The following is a 15,003-nucleotide window of genomic DNA, read 5'->3' on the forward strand; positions in this document are numbered from 1 at the left end:
GTGGTGACACGTCTGTAATCCCAGCTACTCGGGAGGCTGAGGCGGGAGAATTTGAACCCGGGAGGTGGAGCTTGCAGTGAGCCAAGATTGGGCCATTGTACTCCAGCCTGGGCAGCAAGAGCAAACCTCTGTCTCAAAAAAAGAGAATCTGTCAAATTGGGAAAAATAAGAAATTTGACTCTGGGATTTGGACGGGGGTGGTGGAGCCGGTGACTCAACATTTCCCTCCCTAGGGTTTGTCTCAAATGTGACGGCAGAAACGAGGTCACAGTGAAAGACGGAAATGGCTAGAAATGGCCAGCAACCATGAAACAGCTTAGAAATTACAGGCAATCCAGCCGGGTGCAGTGGCTCACGCCTGTAATCCCAGCACTTTGGTAGGCTGAGGCGGGTGGATCACGTGAGGTCAGGAGTTCAAGACCAGCCTAACCAATATGGTGAAACCCCGTCTTTACTAAAAATATAAAATTAGCCCGGCATGGTGGCACATGCCTGTAATCCCAGCTACTTGGGAGGCTGAGACAGGAGAATCACTTGAACCCAGGAGGCGGAGGTTGCGGTGAGCCGAGATTGTGCCATTGCACTCCAGCCTGGGAAACGAGAGCGAAACTCCATCTGAAAAAAAAAAAAAGAAAGAAAGAAAGAAATGGTAATCCACAAGACAGACCTCAGCAGCCTGAGGAGCTGTTTTTGGCACACAGGGTGGAATGAGGAACTGCTCCCTGCACATGGCAGGGTCAGGGCTCCTTCTCCGTCCTTTTGTGTCTGTCTGAAAAGTTTCATAATAAAAAGTTACAAAATAGGCCGGGCGTGTGGTGGCTCATGCCTGTAATCCCAGCACTTTGGGAGGCCGAGGGGGACGGATCAGCTGAGGTCAGGAGTTCAAGACCATCCTGACCAATATGGTGAAACCCTGTCTCTATTAAAAATACAAAAAATTAGCCAGGCGTGGTGGTGGGCACCTGAGTAGTAGTAATCCCAGCTACTCGGGAGGCTGAGGCAGGAGAATCACTTGAACTCGGGAGGTGGAGGTTACAGTGAGCCGAGATCGCGCCATTGCACTCCAGCCTGGGCAACGAGAGCGAAACTCCACCTCGAAAAAAAGAAAAAACGTTAAAAAATAGATTTTAAAAGACTGGAGGAGCACAGCAACTGCAGGCCAGAGAGCTCCAGGGACAGTGGCTGGGTGAGGTCACGCTAGATCCTGTTATTGGAATGTCCATCCCAGCAGCATGTGGCGCTTCTTTAATCTGGAAAATGGATTCATTGGCCGGGTGTGGTGGCTCACGCCTGTAATCCCAGCACTTTGGGAGGCTGAGGTGGGTGGATTTCTTGAGCCCAGGAGTTCGAGACCAGCCTGGGCAACATAGCAAAACCAGGTCTCTAAGAATAAAAATACAAAAATTAACTGGGCGTGGTAGCAGGTGCCTATAGTCTAGTTACTCAGAAGGGAGGATGATTTGAGCCCAGGAGGTGGAGGTTTCGCTGAGCAGAGATTTTGCCACTATACTCCAGCCTGGATGAGGTAGTGAGACCTTTTCTCCAAAATAAATAAATAAATAAACAAACAAATAAATAAAGTGAGAGAGAGAGAGGGAGAAGGTGAGGGAGAGAGAGAGAGAACAATTTTAATAGTAGTTAAAGAAAAAAAAAGCTGGGCGTGGTGGCTCACACCTGTAATCCCAGCACTTTGGGAGGCTGAGGCAGGAGGATCATTTGAGCCCAGGAGTTCGAGACCTGCCTAGGCAACATGGCGAAACCCCATTTCTATTAAAAATACAAAAAAAATTAGCTGAACATGGTGGTGCGCCTGTAGTCCCAGCCACTCGGGAGGCTGAGGCGGAAGAATTGCTTGAACCTGGGAGGTAGAGGCTTCAGTGAGCCAAGATCATGCCACTTTACTCCAGTCTGGATGGCAGAGCAAGACTCCATCTCAAAAAAAAAGAAAAGAAAAGAAAAGGCAAAAGAAAGAAAGAACGAACGAACATGGGTTCACGGAGGAAGCACGGAAAGTGCGAGGCAGAGCAGCCTCGGAGCCTGCACACTGGGAGCAGGAGAAAGGCAGGTTGGACACTGGAGAGAGAAGTCCACAGAGCAGTGGAGGGCTGGCCTCAGTGGGCTGCCAAGGTGTGGCTTGAAGATGGAGCTGAACAGGGACACATTTGCCCAGCATGGAGGCTGGGAGATGAGGGGCTTGGTCATTTGCTGAGGGGAGGTGGAGGCAGGGCCCCAGGGCCAGCAGGGGTGGGAGATGCAGCTGGAGCTCAGGGGTGGGTGGACCAGAGTGTCAGGCTGACCTGGGCCCACCCACACTGTGGCCTTGTGGCTGGAGTCATCTGAGGGACCTCACCATGGCCATCATGTCTGGCCATGCTGCTCTGAATCCAGGTGGAGTTGGACGGTGATAAGGGGGCTTCAGCCCGTCACAGTCCCTCAGAGCAGACCAAAAACAGAGTTCCCCAGAGTCCACCAGGCCAGGCTGGCATTGCTGGTGCTATAAGCATGGTGGGCTGTCCCCTACCCGAGCCTCCGGCGGGCTGGGGGCACCTTGCTGCCATTTCAGGAGTGAAAGTCTGCACTGGGCGCCTTTCCCACAGGGCTTGGTCGCTCCCACCCATCCCACAGCTGAGAGGAGCCCCACCGGTGGGCCAGACAGCTGGGGCGATGAGAGGAAGGGGCGGTCTCCACGCACAGCCCAGGCAGGGTTCCCCTCACCACAGGAGGGTGGTGCCTGCTTCCTGAGTGGAACAACACAGGAAGCCTCTGCCTGGCCTTGTCCTTCCACTTGAAGACCCAGCCCCAGGGGAAGCTGAGAGAGGACCCGGGCCCCAGTGCACCCTCCCCAGGAAGAGTAGTGCCTGAAATGTGGGCAGCCTGCTGTAACCCATGCCCCTTTCTGTGGAGGAAACAGCCCTGGCCCCGGGCCGGGACAGACCACTACACTGCAGCTGGCGGGTGGGGCCCCTGGGCTGGCCGGAGAGAGGGCCCTGAGCCCCTGTCCTGAGCTCAGTCACCTCGAGGGGAGGCAAAGGCTCCCCGAGGCAGGAGTAGCAGGTGCGGCAAACTGATGGTGAGCAGGTGCTGGCGGGACCCCGGACCCTGGTCCAGGAAGGCCCTCAGAAGAGGCTGGCGGGCTGCCTGAGGCCGTGGACCTGTCCGGCAGGGAATGCCAGACGAAGCTTGAATGTGTTCTGAGAAACGACGGGCTGGTGCAGGGCTCCCCTGACGCCCAAGCCGGGTTGGCCGTGCATGGTGAGGAGCTGGACCTTGGTGCGAGCGAGTTGGGACGTCCCAGTGGGCCCAGCTCTCTGGCAGCCCTGCCTGCGTTGTTAGACTCTTTCCAGGCATCCTCGCCAGGCTGTCGGTGCCCAAAGGTCAGGCACGTGGCGGGATCTGGACATCAGCAGCTCGAGCCACATGGGCCACATGGGACCAGTTGGATGGGAAGGTGTCTCCGGCTCCTGCCCCTGGCTAGTCTCTGCTCTCCACATACAGGCCTGGAGCCCAGAGGGCCTCTCTGTGAAAGCCTCCGCCTGGGGCTGGGCCCGGAGGGGAGTGTGCATTTTCACTTCAGCTGCCACTTCCTTTGGTTTTGCAGAAGGGCTTGCAGCCCTCTGCCCCAGGGTTGCTGGCTGGCGTCGGGGGGACTGGGTGGCACAGCCCCAGACCAGCAAGAGCTCATCCTCCCAGGTTTGGGAAGGTTTCCAGAACCCTTGGTCCAGTTACAGTGAAGGAGGCAGACTCCCCGGAGCCCCTTCCTGGGCGGCTCAGTCATTCCGATGGGGTCCAGGGGCCTCAGGCAGCAGCTCTGTTGCTCACTCCAGCTCATTTGACAGGAGAGGTCCCTGTCTCGTGTTATTCAGAATTTGAAAGGTGGGGAGGGGGTGGCTGCAGAATCGGAGTAGACACCAGCGAGCAAAAGTATGCGGGCTTCTAGGGCCCCTGAAGCGGGGCTCGGCAGCTGAGGAGGGAAGTCAGGCCCGGTGAGAGGCTGGTGGGGCCCCCACACCCCTGGGGCTCAGAGGGAACTGGACTGGTCGCAGGTGGCTCTGGCGTGTCCCCAGCCCACTCGGCCCCCCTGCCTGGCCGGGGGTCTGCCTTCCTTGGCCCTTCTGGTTCCACTCACTGCTTCCTCACCTACTGACCCCCTCTGTTTTGGGCATGGCCAGAGAGCCCTGCATCTCTTGCTGGACCTCGGAGCTGGGTGCGGCAGCCAGACGACAGGGCCACACAGATCTTAGCAGAGCAGCAGCCGGGAGGGCAGCGTCCAGCACACAGGCACCCGAGGGAGAGTCTGAAGACCCTCCGCGCTGCCTCACCATTTCCGCTCAGGGGGCTGGCCCGAGATGCAGGGAGGAGTGCATACTTATTCCAGCCACTGGGAGGGTAGGGGCAGAATGGGTAGCCCAGGAACACCTCCAGCCCACACCACCCACCGCCAAGGGGGCGTCACTTTGGAGATGGCTTTTCTTGATTCTTTCTTGACTCAGTGTCTCATTTTTTAATGTGTTTTCAAGGTATTGCTTTAAAATTCTCCATAAGTTAACGAGCTTCCTGTAATCGTGGCTTCCTGTTTTCCCAGTTGTTAAAAAACGACGAGACAAGTCTCAATCATTTTAGGAGTTTTATTTGCTAAAGCTGAGGACACGCGTCCGTGACACAGCCTCAGGAAGTCCTGATGACATGCCCAGGGTGGTCGGGCACAGCCTGGTTTCATGCATTTTAGGGAGACAAGAGACATCAGTCAATATATGTGAGACGTACATTGGTTCCGTCCAGAAAGGTGGGGACAACTCGAGGCAAGGAGGGGGCTTCCCAACTATCTGTCTCTCATCTACCTGTGGGTAGGTCACAGGTAGGTGGGACACAAATGGTTGCATTATTTTCAGTTTCTGATAAGTCTTTCCAAAGGAGGCCATCAGAATATGCATCTGTCTCAGTGAGCAGAGGGATGACTTTGAATAGAACGGAAGGCAGATTGGCCCTGAGCAGTTCCCAGCTTGAAGGGCCCGAGATACTTTTCTTTAACAGAAATATATTTGAAAGGGCAGCTGGGGATGTCAACACACAGGCAGCCCTACCTGCTGGCCCAGAGAACTTGGTGTGGGTGTGCCCGGTTTCTGCCTCACTTTCGAGCAGCTTCCAGAGAATTCTTGCAAGAGCCACGTGGGACGGGTGGGAAGAGCAAATGGCTCCAGGGAGCGCCTCTGGCCAGCCTCTCAACATACAAGCCTCAGGCCCAAAGGGGCCTTGCTCTGTAGGGGCTCTGCCTATAGCTGGGGCCCGGCCCTGCCCTTTGAGGGGAGTGTGTCCCAGGGGACTGACTGCACCTGCTGGCTTCCCATGAGGGTCTCGGCTGACAGAGGGCAGTACCAGGCAGCATGGGGTGGGGGTCGGGCCTGGTACTAGGCAGGCAGAATTGGAGTTAGTGAGGCAACTGCCAGGCTCAGCCTCCGTCCCTGCACTGCAGGGCCTGGAAACAGCAGAGTGAGACCCTCAGGCTTTGCAGGGCTTTGGGAGAGGCATAAACACCATCTGAGAATGGGTTCAGGGCACTCTCCTCCCTGCAAACCCTCTTTGGCTGGTCAGGGTGGTGCCTGTTTTAGAGGCACCTCAGGTTAGGGAAGGAAGCAGAGGGACAGGCCCCTGGGTGCCCTGCACCATCCCCCTGCATGCCCTGAGCCATCTGCTGCCCACCCGCCATGCCTCCCTCCTCCGGGCCCCTCATGCCGTGGGTGACACAGCTTCCAGGCCATGTGCACGTCACACCTCAGATAGCCAGGAAAAATTCCTAGAAGCGGTTTATCCAGGTCAAAAGTGAAGCACGTTTAAGATTTTTGGAAACATGTTGCAAAATTTTGCTGCAAGCCAATTCATACTTCCATCAGTCCCGTGTAAGGATGCCACTGCCTACTCTCAGACACTATGAGTTTAAAAGTTCTTTATTTTTGCCAACATGATAGGCCAGAAAGATTTTAAAAGGCATTTTTATTGGCTGGGCAGGGTGGCTTAAGCCTGTAATCCCAGCACTTTGGGAGGCCGAGGCGGGCGGATCACAAGGTCAGGAGATCGAGACCATCCTGGCTAACCCGGTGAAACCCCGTCTCTACTAAAAAGTACAAAAAACTAGCCGGGTGAGGTGGCGGGCGCCTGTAGTCCCAGCTACTCGGGAGGCTGAGGCAGGAGAATGGCGTGAACCCGGGAGGCGGAGCTTGCAGTGAGCTGAGATCTGGCCCCTGCACTCCAGCCTGGGCGACAGAGCTGGACTTTGTCTCAAAAAAAAAAAAAAGATTTTAAAAGGCTATCTTTCAGATATTCATGTTTGCATTTCTTTGATTAGAAGTGGAGTTGAACATTTTTCAGATTTTAGGAGCTTTTTTCTTTTTGGGACGGGGTCTCTCTCTGTAGCCCAGGCTAGAGTGCAGCAACGCAATCACAGCTCACGGCACCCCTACCTCCTGGGCTCAAGTGATCCTCCCACCTCAGCCTCCTGAGTAGCTGGGACTACACGTGTGCACCATCATACCTGCTGATATTTTTGTAGGTATGGGATGTTACTATATTGCCCAGGCTGGTCTTGAACTCCTGGACTCCAGCAATCCTCCCACCTCAGCCTCTCAGAGTGCTGGGATTTACAGGCAGGAGTTACCACACTGGGTCTCTAGGGGCTATTTTTATGTCTTCTGTGAAAGCTCATCAACTTTCTTTTCTCTCCCAGCTTTATAAAGGTATAATTGACAAGCAACAACAGTACATAGGCCAGGTGCGGTGGCTCACACCTGTAATCCCAGCACTTTGGGAGGCCGAGGTGGGTAGATCATTTGAGGTCAGGAGTTGGAGACCAGCCTGCCCAACAGGGTGAGACCCTCGGCTCTACTAAAAATACAAAACCTAGCTGGGCGTGATGGCGCGTGCATGTAGTCCCAGCTACTTGGGAGGCTGAGACAGGAGAATCGCTTGAACCCAGGAGACAGGTTGCAGTGAGCTGAGATCATGCCATTGCACCCCAGCCTGAGCCACAGAGTGTGACTCTGTCTCAACAAAAATACAAAAATTAGCTGGGTATGGTGGCGGGCGACTGTAGTCCCAGCTACTCAGGAGGCTGCAGCAGGAGAATAGTTTGAACCCGGGAGGCAGAGGTTGCAGTGAGCCGAGATTGTGCCACTGCACTCCAGCCTGCATGACAGAGCAAGACTCCATCTCAAAAAAAAAAAAAAAAAAGAATCGTACGTAGTCGCAGTGCCTGATGTGGTGTTTTGATGCCTGTTGGCGTGGAACCTGGCTTGTATTTATCCTGTGGGATGCAACGGCAGATCCTTAACACTTAAAAAACACCTGCACGCTGTGCACATGTTCCCTAGAACTTAAAGTATAAATAATAAATTAATTAATAAATTAATAAATAATAAAAAAGTAAACACATACAAATCAACGGGGCACTTAGTAAATTAGTAAATACTCACTAGCCATTTTGTCAATGGGTTAACTTGTCATTTAATCTGATTTCCCTAAAGCAATTTCAACCTACTCTTTCTCCAGGTCATTTTAAACTCTCAGAGTGAACGATCTTGATAGGACCGACAAGACGCATGACATGTACTTAGAAAGCTTATCTTAGAGCCACACTGAGATTGGAACCTGCAAAATATGCCAGGTGAGAGAGCCTCCTCCAGCTTTGAACATGTAAGAGGAACATGTAAGAGAATTTTTCTATGAAGCATGTTGTCTCATAATTCAAAAATTAACACAAAAAATAGATTATCGAGATAACAATTAGCTCAACAATAATAAATCTAGAGGTGCTACATGGAGAAATGAAGGGCTGATTTCGTAATTCTTCTGTGAAGTTCTGGGAAGCCAGGAATGGGAATGAGGGCGTAGTTGGTGGCTCCGGCGAGGGCGACGCAGTACTGAGTCAGGGGGCTGTCCCACAGGTCCCAGGGGAGCCCTGCATGGTCCAGGCCATGAGGAGCTGACCACCAGCTCCCCCCGATTCATGCGTCTCCTGGTGCTGTTGCCCCTACTTCTGACCTGCCAGGAAGGCTGTCTTCCCAGGAGGTCACCTGTGGCAGGAGGCGGGGGAGTGAGGGACATCCTCCTCACCAGATGGGTACAGAGCCACAGACACCACGGACCTGGTTTCCAGAGGTGAAGGTCCCAAGGCTGCGTGAGACCTGGAGCAGGGGGTGTGGGACTGAGGGACACTGAGGCCCTGCCTGAGACCACATGGGCGAGACAGTGTGTGGGCGGGGGAGCCTTCGGAAGGCGGGCAGGGGCCAGACCAGAGCGGCTCTGTGCAGGCTGAAGCTGGAGCCGCCCCTCTGGCCACCGGGGTCTTGCCTGCGTCTCCCCTTGTGTTTTGGATTCTGGCTCTGCCTCCCAGGGCGTGTGATTGTCATGAAAGAGACGGGCTGTGTCGGGGGCCGGAAACTGCCTCTGAGCTCAGGACTCGCACAGCAAGGCTGGGGCGCTGGTTTGATGGGAAAAGAGCCCTCTGGGTGAAGAACAGTGAGTGCAAACACAGGTGTTGGGCCTCCCACCTGAGAACTGTCTTCACTGCTCCCCACCGCCCGCCACAGCCCTGTGTCTTGGGCGAAGTGGTGACAATTGGGTATCAGACAGCCCAGTCATACCCACTCTCTCCCTCTGCCCAGGGAGGAAGGTGAGCAAGGGGCACGACACTCACACCCAGAGAAACCCAACAAGCGCAGCGAGGCTGTGGGGAGACCGGAGCCCTGCACACTGCCGGCGAAGGTGGGCTGGCGTGGCCACTGTGGAGAACAGCGCGGAGACACCCCAGAAGATGAGACGGAACTGCCATGAGATCCAGCAATGCCAACTGTGGGTCTGACCCAGGAGAACGGAAAGCAGGGACGTGAACAGACCTCCTCGTGTTCTTAACACCGTTATTCTCAGCAGCTCAGCTAAGGCTCAGAGGCAGCCGAGCGTCTGTCAGTGGAGTCGTGGATGAGAAGAACACAGCACACGCCACATTGGAGGACTGTGAACAGTGGAAGGGCACAATGGAATATATATATATATATAATTTTTTTTTTTTTTTTGGTGAGACCCTGGAGGACACACTGAATACAATGGAACACCATCCTGCCTTTGCAAGGAAGGGAAATCCTGGCACACGCCGCCACAGGAGGGAGCTTGAGGACATCGTGGCGAGTGGAGACGGAACGACACACGCTGAGGACACGCACAGATGCCCACCCAGGCGGGGAGGTGACAGGGGAGCCCAGCGCACAGAGACAAAGTGGAATGGAGGCCTGGGGGCTGGGAGCAAATGCGGAGTGAGTGCTTCCTGGGACAGAGTCTCTGGGAAGAGGAGAAGGTTCTGCCGACGGATGTTGGCGATGGTGGCAGAAGAATGTGAATGTGCCCAGTGCTGCTGAAAAACGGTTACAATGGTAAATTCCTTGTGTGTATTTTGCCACAATTTTCCACTTTTTCAATTTTTTTTTCCCTTGAGATTGAGTCTCACTCTGTCACCCAGGCTGGAGTGCAGTGGCACAATCTCGGCTCACTGCAGCTTCTGCCTCCCAGGTTCAAGGGATTCTCCTGCATCAGCCTTCCAAGTAGCTGGGATTACAGGTGTCTGCCTCGATGCCTGGCTAATCTTTGTATTTTTAGTAGAGACGGGATTTCACCATGTTGGTCAGGCTGGTTTGGAACTCCAGACTGCTGGTGATCCACCTGCCTTGTCCTTCCAAAGCATTGGCATTAAAGGCATGAACAGCCCATGAGGCCAAATTTTTTTTTTTTTTTTTTTGAGATGGAGTCTTGCTCTGTCGCCCAGGCTGGAGTGCAGTGGCACCATCTCTACCTCCCAGGTTCATGCCATTCTCCTGCCTCAGCCTCCCGAGTAACTGGGACTACAGACAACTGCCACCATGCCTGGCTAACTTTTGTATTTTTAGTAGAGACAAGGTTTCACCAGGTTGGTCAGGCTGGTCTCGAACTCCTGACCTCGGGTGATCTGCCCACCTTGGCGTCCCAAAGTGCTGGAATTACAGGCGTGAGCCACCACACCCAGCTGAATTTTTTAAATGCACAAAAACAAGTGGCCTGGTGCGGTGGCTCACACCTGTAATCCCAGTACTTTGGGAGGCCAAGGTGGGCAGATCACCTGAGGTCAGGAGTTTGAGACCAACCTGGCCAACCTGGTGAAACCTTGTCTTTACCAAAAATGCAAAAATTAGACAGGCGTGGTGGCGAATGCTTGTAGTCCCAGCTATTCGGGAGGCTGAGGCAGGAGAATCACTTGAACTTGGGAGGCAGAGGTTGCAGTAGCAGAGATTGCGCCACTGTACTCCAGCCTGGGCATCAACGGTGAGAGACTCCATCTCAAAAAAAAAAAAAAAAAAAGCAACACAACGGGGCCTCAGGGCCGACCCTGTTCGGGGTGACTTGCCCCATGGTGCTGGAGGTCAACAGGCCCTCAAGTACAGGAGGGAGGTCAAGGAAACTACAACATCCGCATGTGGAAGGTTCCTGAGGCCAGGGAGCTGGACGGTACCCAGGGACCCCCGACCTCGCGCCAGGGCACAGCTGAGGTTTGCCCCGCCTGGGGCTGCGGCAACCCGAGAAGCGTGGCAACGCTCTGTCCATCCTTCGGGTGCTGAGGCCAGGTCTGTCCGCGGCTTCCTGCTGATCTGGAAGTTCCATGATCTGTAGCCACAGAAGGCCCAGAAGCATGAACTCAGCCGGAGTGGGCAGCCAGGACGCTGGAGCCGACAGTGCTGGCAGAGCTCTGGGGAGTCGTGCCGCTGCACACCCTGCGTGACCTCTAGCAACCCCTGGCTGGAGAGGAAGAGTTTCTGACCTCGGGGAGTTGTGTTCGAGGCAGGTTGCTGAGATCACTTTGATCTCCTTTTCTTTTGCCCTCTCCCACATTTAAGGACTTTTTTGATTCCATTGGGCCCACCAGATAGTCCAGAATAATCTCTTTATTTTACTGTCAGCTAGTTAGCAATCTTCATTCAACTTGCAACCTTAGTTCCCCTTTGCCATGTAAGCTACCATATCTACATGTCCCAAGGATGAGGATTCAGACTTCTTTTGGGTGGGGTCTTTATTCTGCCTGCCACCGAGAATGAGGAGTATCACATGACATAGTAATAAGAAGATCAATCCACCAAGAAGACAGAACCATCTGTGACTCCTATCCCCCAATTAACAATAGCTTCAAATACATAAAGCAAGCATTGAAAGAATACAAGGAGAAGTGGACAAATCCACCACCCCCGCAGGAGCTTTTAATTGTCTTTTTTAGTAATTGATAGTCCACACAGCCAGAGATGTGGTAAGACTACAGATTAGCCGAGCGCAGTGGCTCACGCCTGTAATCCCAGCACGTTGGGAGGCCAAGGAGGGCAGATAACCTGAGGTCAGGAGTTCAAGACCAGCCTGACCAACATGGAGAAACCCCATCTCAGCCGGGCGCGGTGGCTCAAGCCTGTAATCCCAGCACTTTGGGAGGCCGAGACGGGCGGATCACGAGGTCAGGAGATCGAGACCATCCTGGCTAACACGGTGAAACCCCGTTTCCACTAAAAAATACAAAAAAACTAGCCGGGCGAGGTGGCGAGCGCCTGTAGTCCAAGCTACTCGGGAGGCTGAGGCAGGAGAATGGCGTGAACCCGGGGGGGCGGAGCTTGCAGTGAGCTGTGATCCAGCCACTGCACTCCAGCCTGGGCGACAGAGCAAGACTCCGTCTCAAAAAAAAAAAAAAAAAAAGAAACCCCATCTCTACTAAAAATACAAAATTAGCTGGCCTTGGTGGTGCATGCCTGCAATCCCAGCTACTCAGGAGGCTGAGGCAAGAGAATCCCTTGAACCCGGGAGGTGGAGGTTGCAGTGAGCTGAGATCCAGCCACTGCACTCCAGCCTGGGCCACAGAGCGAGACTCCGTCTCAAAAAAAAAAAAAAAAAAAAATCCATCTGGAAATGTTTTAAACACTTGCGTGGGTCTAATCTGAGCAACCATGAAGCTTCTATCCTTCCTTCCCACAGTAGAGTCTCTCCCAGGTGGTTTCCAGGGACTCCCGTTCTCACTCTTGTCTCCATCCTACAGGAAACGCCACCCCAGTGACCACCACTACCCCGTGGGCCTCCCTGGGCCTCCCCGCCAAGACCTGCAACAACGTGTCCTTCGAGGAGAGCAGGATAGTCCTGGTCGTGGTGTACAGCGCAGTGTGCACGCTGGGGGTGCCGGCAAACTGCCTGACTGCGTGGCTGGCGCTGCTGCAGGTGCTGCAGGGCAACGTGCTGGCCGTCTACCTGCTCTGCCTGGCGCTCTGCGAGCTGCTCTACACCAGCACGCTGCCGCTCTGGGTCATCTATATCCGCAACCAGCACCGCTGGACCCTGGGCCTGCTGGCCTGCAAGGTGACCGCCTACATCTTCTTCTGCAACATCTATGTCAGCATCCTCTTCCTGTGCTGCATCTCCTGCGACCGCTTCGTGGCCGTGGTGTATGCGCTGGAGAGTCGGGGCCACCGCCGCCAGAGGACCGCCATCCTCATCTCCGCCTGCATCTTTATCCTCGTCGGGATCGTTCACTACCCAGTGTTCGAGATGGAAGACAAGGAAACCTGCTTCGACATGCTGCAGATGGACAGCACGATTGCCGGGTACTACTACGCCAGGTTCACCGTTGGCTTTGCCATCCCTCTTTCCATCATCGCCTTCACCAACCACCGGATTTTCAGGAGCATCAAGCAGAGCATGGGCTTAAGCGCCGCCCAGAAGGCCAAAGTGAAGCACTCGGCCATCGCGGTGGTTGTCATCTTCCTGGTCTGCTTCGCCCCATACCACCTGGTTCTCCTCGTCAAAGCCGCTGCCTTTTCCTACTACAGAGGAGACAGGAACGCTGTGTGCGGCTTGGAGGAAAGGCTGTACACAGCCTCTGTGGTGTTTCTGTGCCTGTCCACGGTGAACAGCGTGGCTGACCCCATTATCTACGTGCTGGCCACGGACCATTCCCGCCAAGAAGTGTCCAGAATCCATAAGGGGTGGAAACACTGGTCCGTAAGGACAGACATCACCAGGCTCACCCACACCAGGGACATCGAGGAGCTGCAGTTGCCCATGGCCCTTGCAGACAACTATACCTTCTCCAGGCCTGTGCACCCACCAGGGTCACCAAGCCCCACAAAGCAGCTGATTGAGGAGTCCTGCTGAGCCCACTGTGTGGCAGCGGGGGATGGCAGGTTGGGGGTCCTGGGCCAGCAATGTGGCTCCTGTCCACTAAGCTCACAGTGCCCATGTCCCCTCTGGAAGACAAACTACCAATCTCTTGTTCCTGAAGCCACTCCCTCCATGACCTCTGGCCCCAGGCTTTCCCACATGGAAGGTGGCTGCATGCCAAGGGGAGGAGCGATACCTCCAGGCTGCCGGGAACCCAGATTGCGTGTGGCAGGCAGTGGGGTCTCTTCATCAGCAACCCTCCTGGCTGGCTCCCTTGGCTGTAGGCAGGGAACAGGGCTGCTGGCAGAGGTACCTGGTGGCTGCCCTGTTCGCATCAGTGGTGATGACTTTATTTGCAGGGCATTTCTGCAAGCATTGCTCGGATGCAGCGGCACATTGTGGGCCCTCTGGGGTCCTGCCTCAGAACGTCAGTGGGCACCATGCCGGGGGTCACCCAGCACCGTGGCAGCGCCCAGTAGGGCATAGGGCAGCCTACCACCTCCAAGGGGGCAGGAGTCCTCATCTGGGGTTGGGTCTGTGCTGAGCTGGAGGGCCTATAGGCAGATGTGGGGCAGGGTGGCCAGCTGCTCCGGCTCCCAGAGGGGCAGCCCAGACATCCTCAAGCGGGAGCCCCAAATGTCCACGCCCAGAACGACAGTTGACAGGACAGGCATGACACAGCCATGTCAGAGGCAAGGGGTGCCGGGAGTCCCCAGCTGCCTCCTTGGGGAGAAGTTGGTGAGGGGTCCGCACAGGGTGGGGCCCCCACCTCCAGCACATTACCGAGGCGAGAGTGCAGCAGCTGGCCTGCTTGTCTGGTGGAGAAAGCCAGCTCCCTGCACCCTTGGGCTGAGTCAGATCTGGGTCTGCCCCGAAGGCCTTGCCTAGGCCGGGTCACACTGATGCCCTGGTTTCCCCATCTGTAAAATGGGGCCAATGACACCTACCTCACTGGGTCACCATCGAGATCAATCCTCCTCCTTGCCCTGACACCTCGGGCACATCGCATGCACTCAGAGCACAGAGCCAGGCAGAGGCAGCACCTGGACGGGGAGCCCAGTGCCCAGCATAGCGCAGGGGCTTCCAGGGAGGCCGTGCAGGGTGGTGGGGCTGAGCCACACTCTCGTTTTGTCAGGCAGCTATGCAGTTGCTCTTCCTTGTTTTGGTTTTTTTGGTTTTTTAATATTTATTTTTTTAGAGACAGGACTTTGCTCTGTTGCCTGGGCTGGAGAACAGTGGCACTGTCATAGCTCACTGCAGCCTCAAACTCCTGGGCTCAAGCAATCCTCCCCCCTCAGCCTCCTGAGTAACTGGGACTTTGACAGGCATGCACCACCACACCCAGTCAAAACAGCCGTCTTCCCCTTGAGAGTCATCAGAAAAATACATTAGGAAAATGTGTTTAGAAATAAAAGCACAAGGCAGGGCGCAGTGCTCACGCCTGTCATCCTGCACTTTGGAAGGCCGAGACGGGAGGATCACTTGAGGCCAGGAGTTTGAGACCAGCCTGGGCAACATGGGAAAACCTTGTCTCTTTTTTTGGTATATAAAAAAATAAAAATAAAAGAAATAATGCATTTTAACCTTTACAGTTAACATTTCTCCTGCTGTGAGAGGAGTGTGCCCCCAGGCTCCCACAAGACAGCCGTGACCAGGGACTTGAAAAGTTGGGGCTGAGGTTCAGTCTGGAATATTCAGGGCTGGGGCGAGAGGGATCATAACGATGTCCAGCAGGGGCTTTCCGGTGGTTGCTGTAACCAGTTCCCACAAGTTGGTGGCTTAAAACAACAAACCAGGCTGGGCACC

The 15,003-nt window shown here is 54.8% G+C and overlaps 1 protein-coding gene across 4 annotated transcripts in view; it reads left to right on the plus strand.

Annotated features, from left to right (window-relative positions):
* GPR132 (G protein-coupled receptor 132) overlaps window positions 1–14,784 on the plus strand; it is a 16,273-nt gene extending 1,489 nt beyond the window's left edge. Inside the window, exons 2-5 of one of the 4 annotated variants that reach the window (XM_011951381.1) lie at window positions 6,719–6,808; window positions 7,540–7,654; window positions 8,655–9,416; window positions 12,083–14,784. In XM_011951381.1, coding sequence (XP_011806771.1) covers window positions 9,383–9,416; window positions 12,083–13,191 — 1,143 coding nt within the window. In that variant the 5' untranslated portion in view covers window positions 6,719–6,808; window positions 7,540–7,654; window positions 8,655–9,382 and the 3' untranslated portion in view covers window positions 13,192–14,784. The remainder of the gene's footprint in view (window positions 1–6,718; window positions 6,809–7,539; window positions 7,655–8,654; window positions 9,417–12,082) is intronic. The other 3 variants (XM_011951380.1, XM_011951382.1, XM_011951383.1) reach the window with 3 other exon arrangements.
* The last annotated feature ends 219 nt before the right edge of the window (window positions 14,785–15,003 follow it).

This window comes from Colobus angolensis, unplaced genomic scaffold, assembly GCF_000951035.1.
Source record: "Colobus angolensis palliatus isolate OR3802 unplaced genomic scaffold, Cang.pa_1.0 Scaffold32, whole genome shotgun sequence".
Classification (NCBI taxonomy): Eukaryota; Metazoa; Chordata; class Mammalia; order Primates; family Cercopithecidae; genus Colobus; species Colobus angolensis.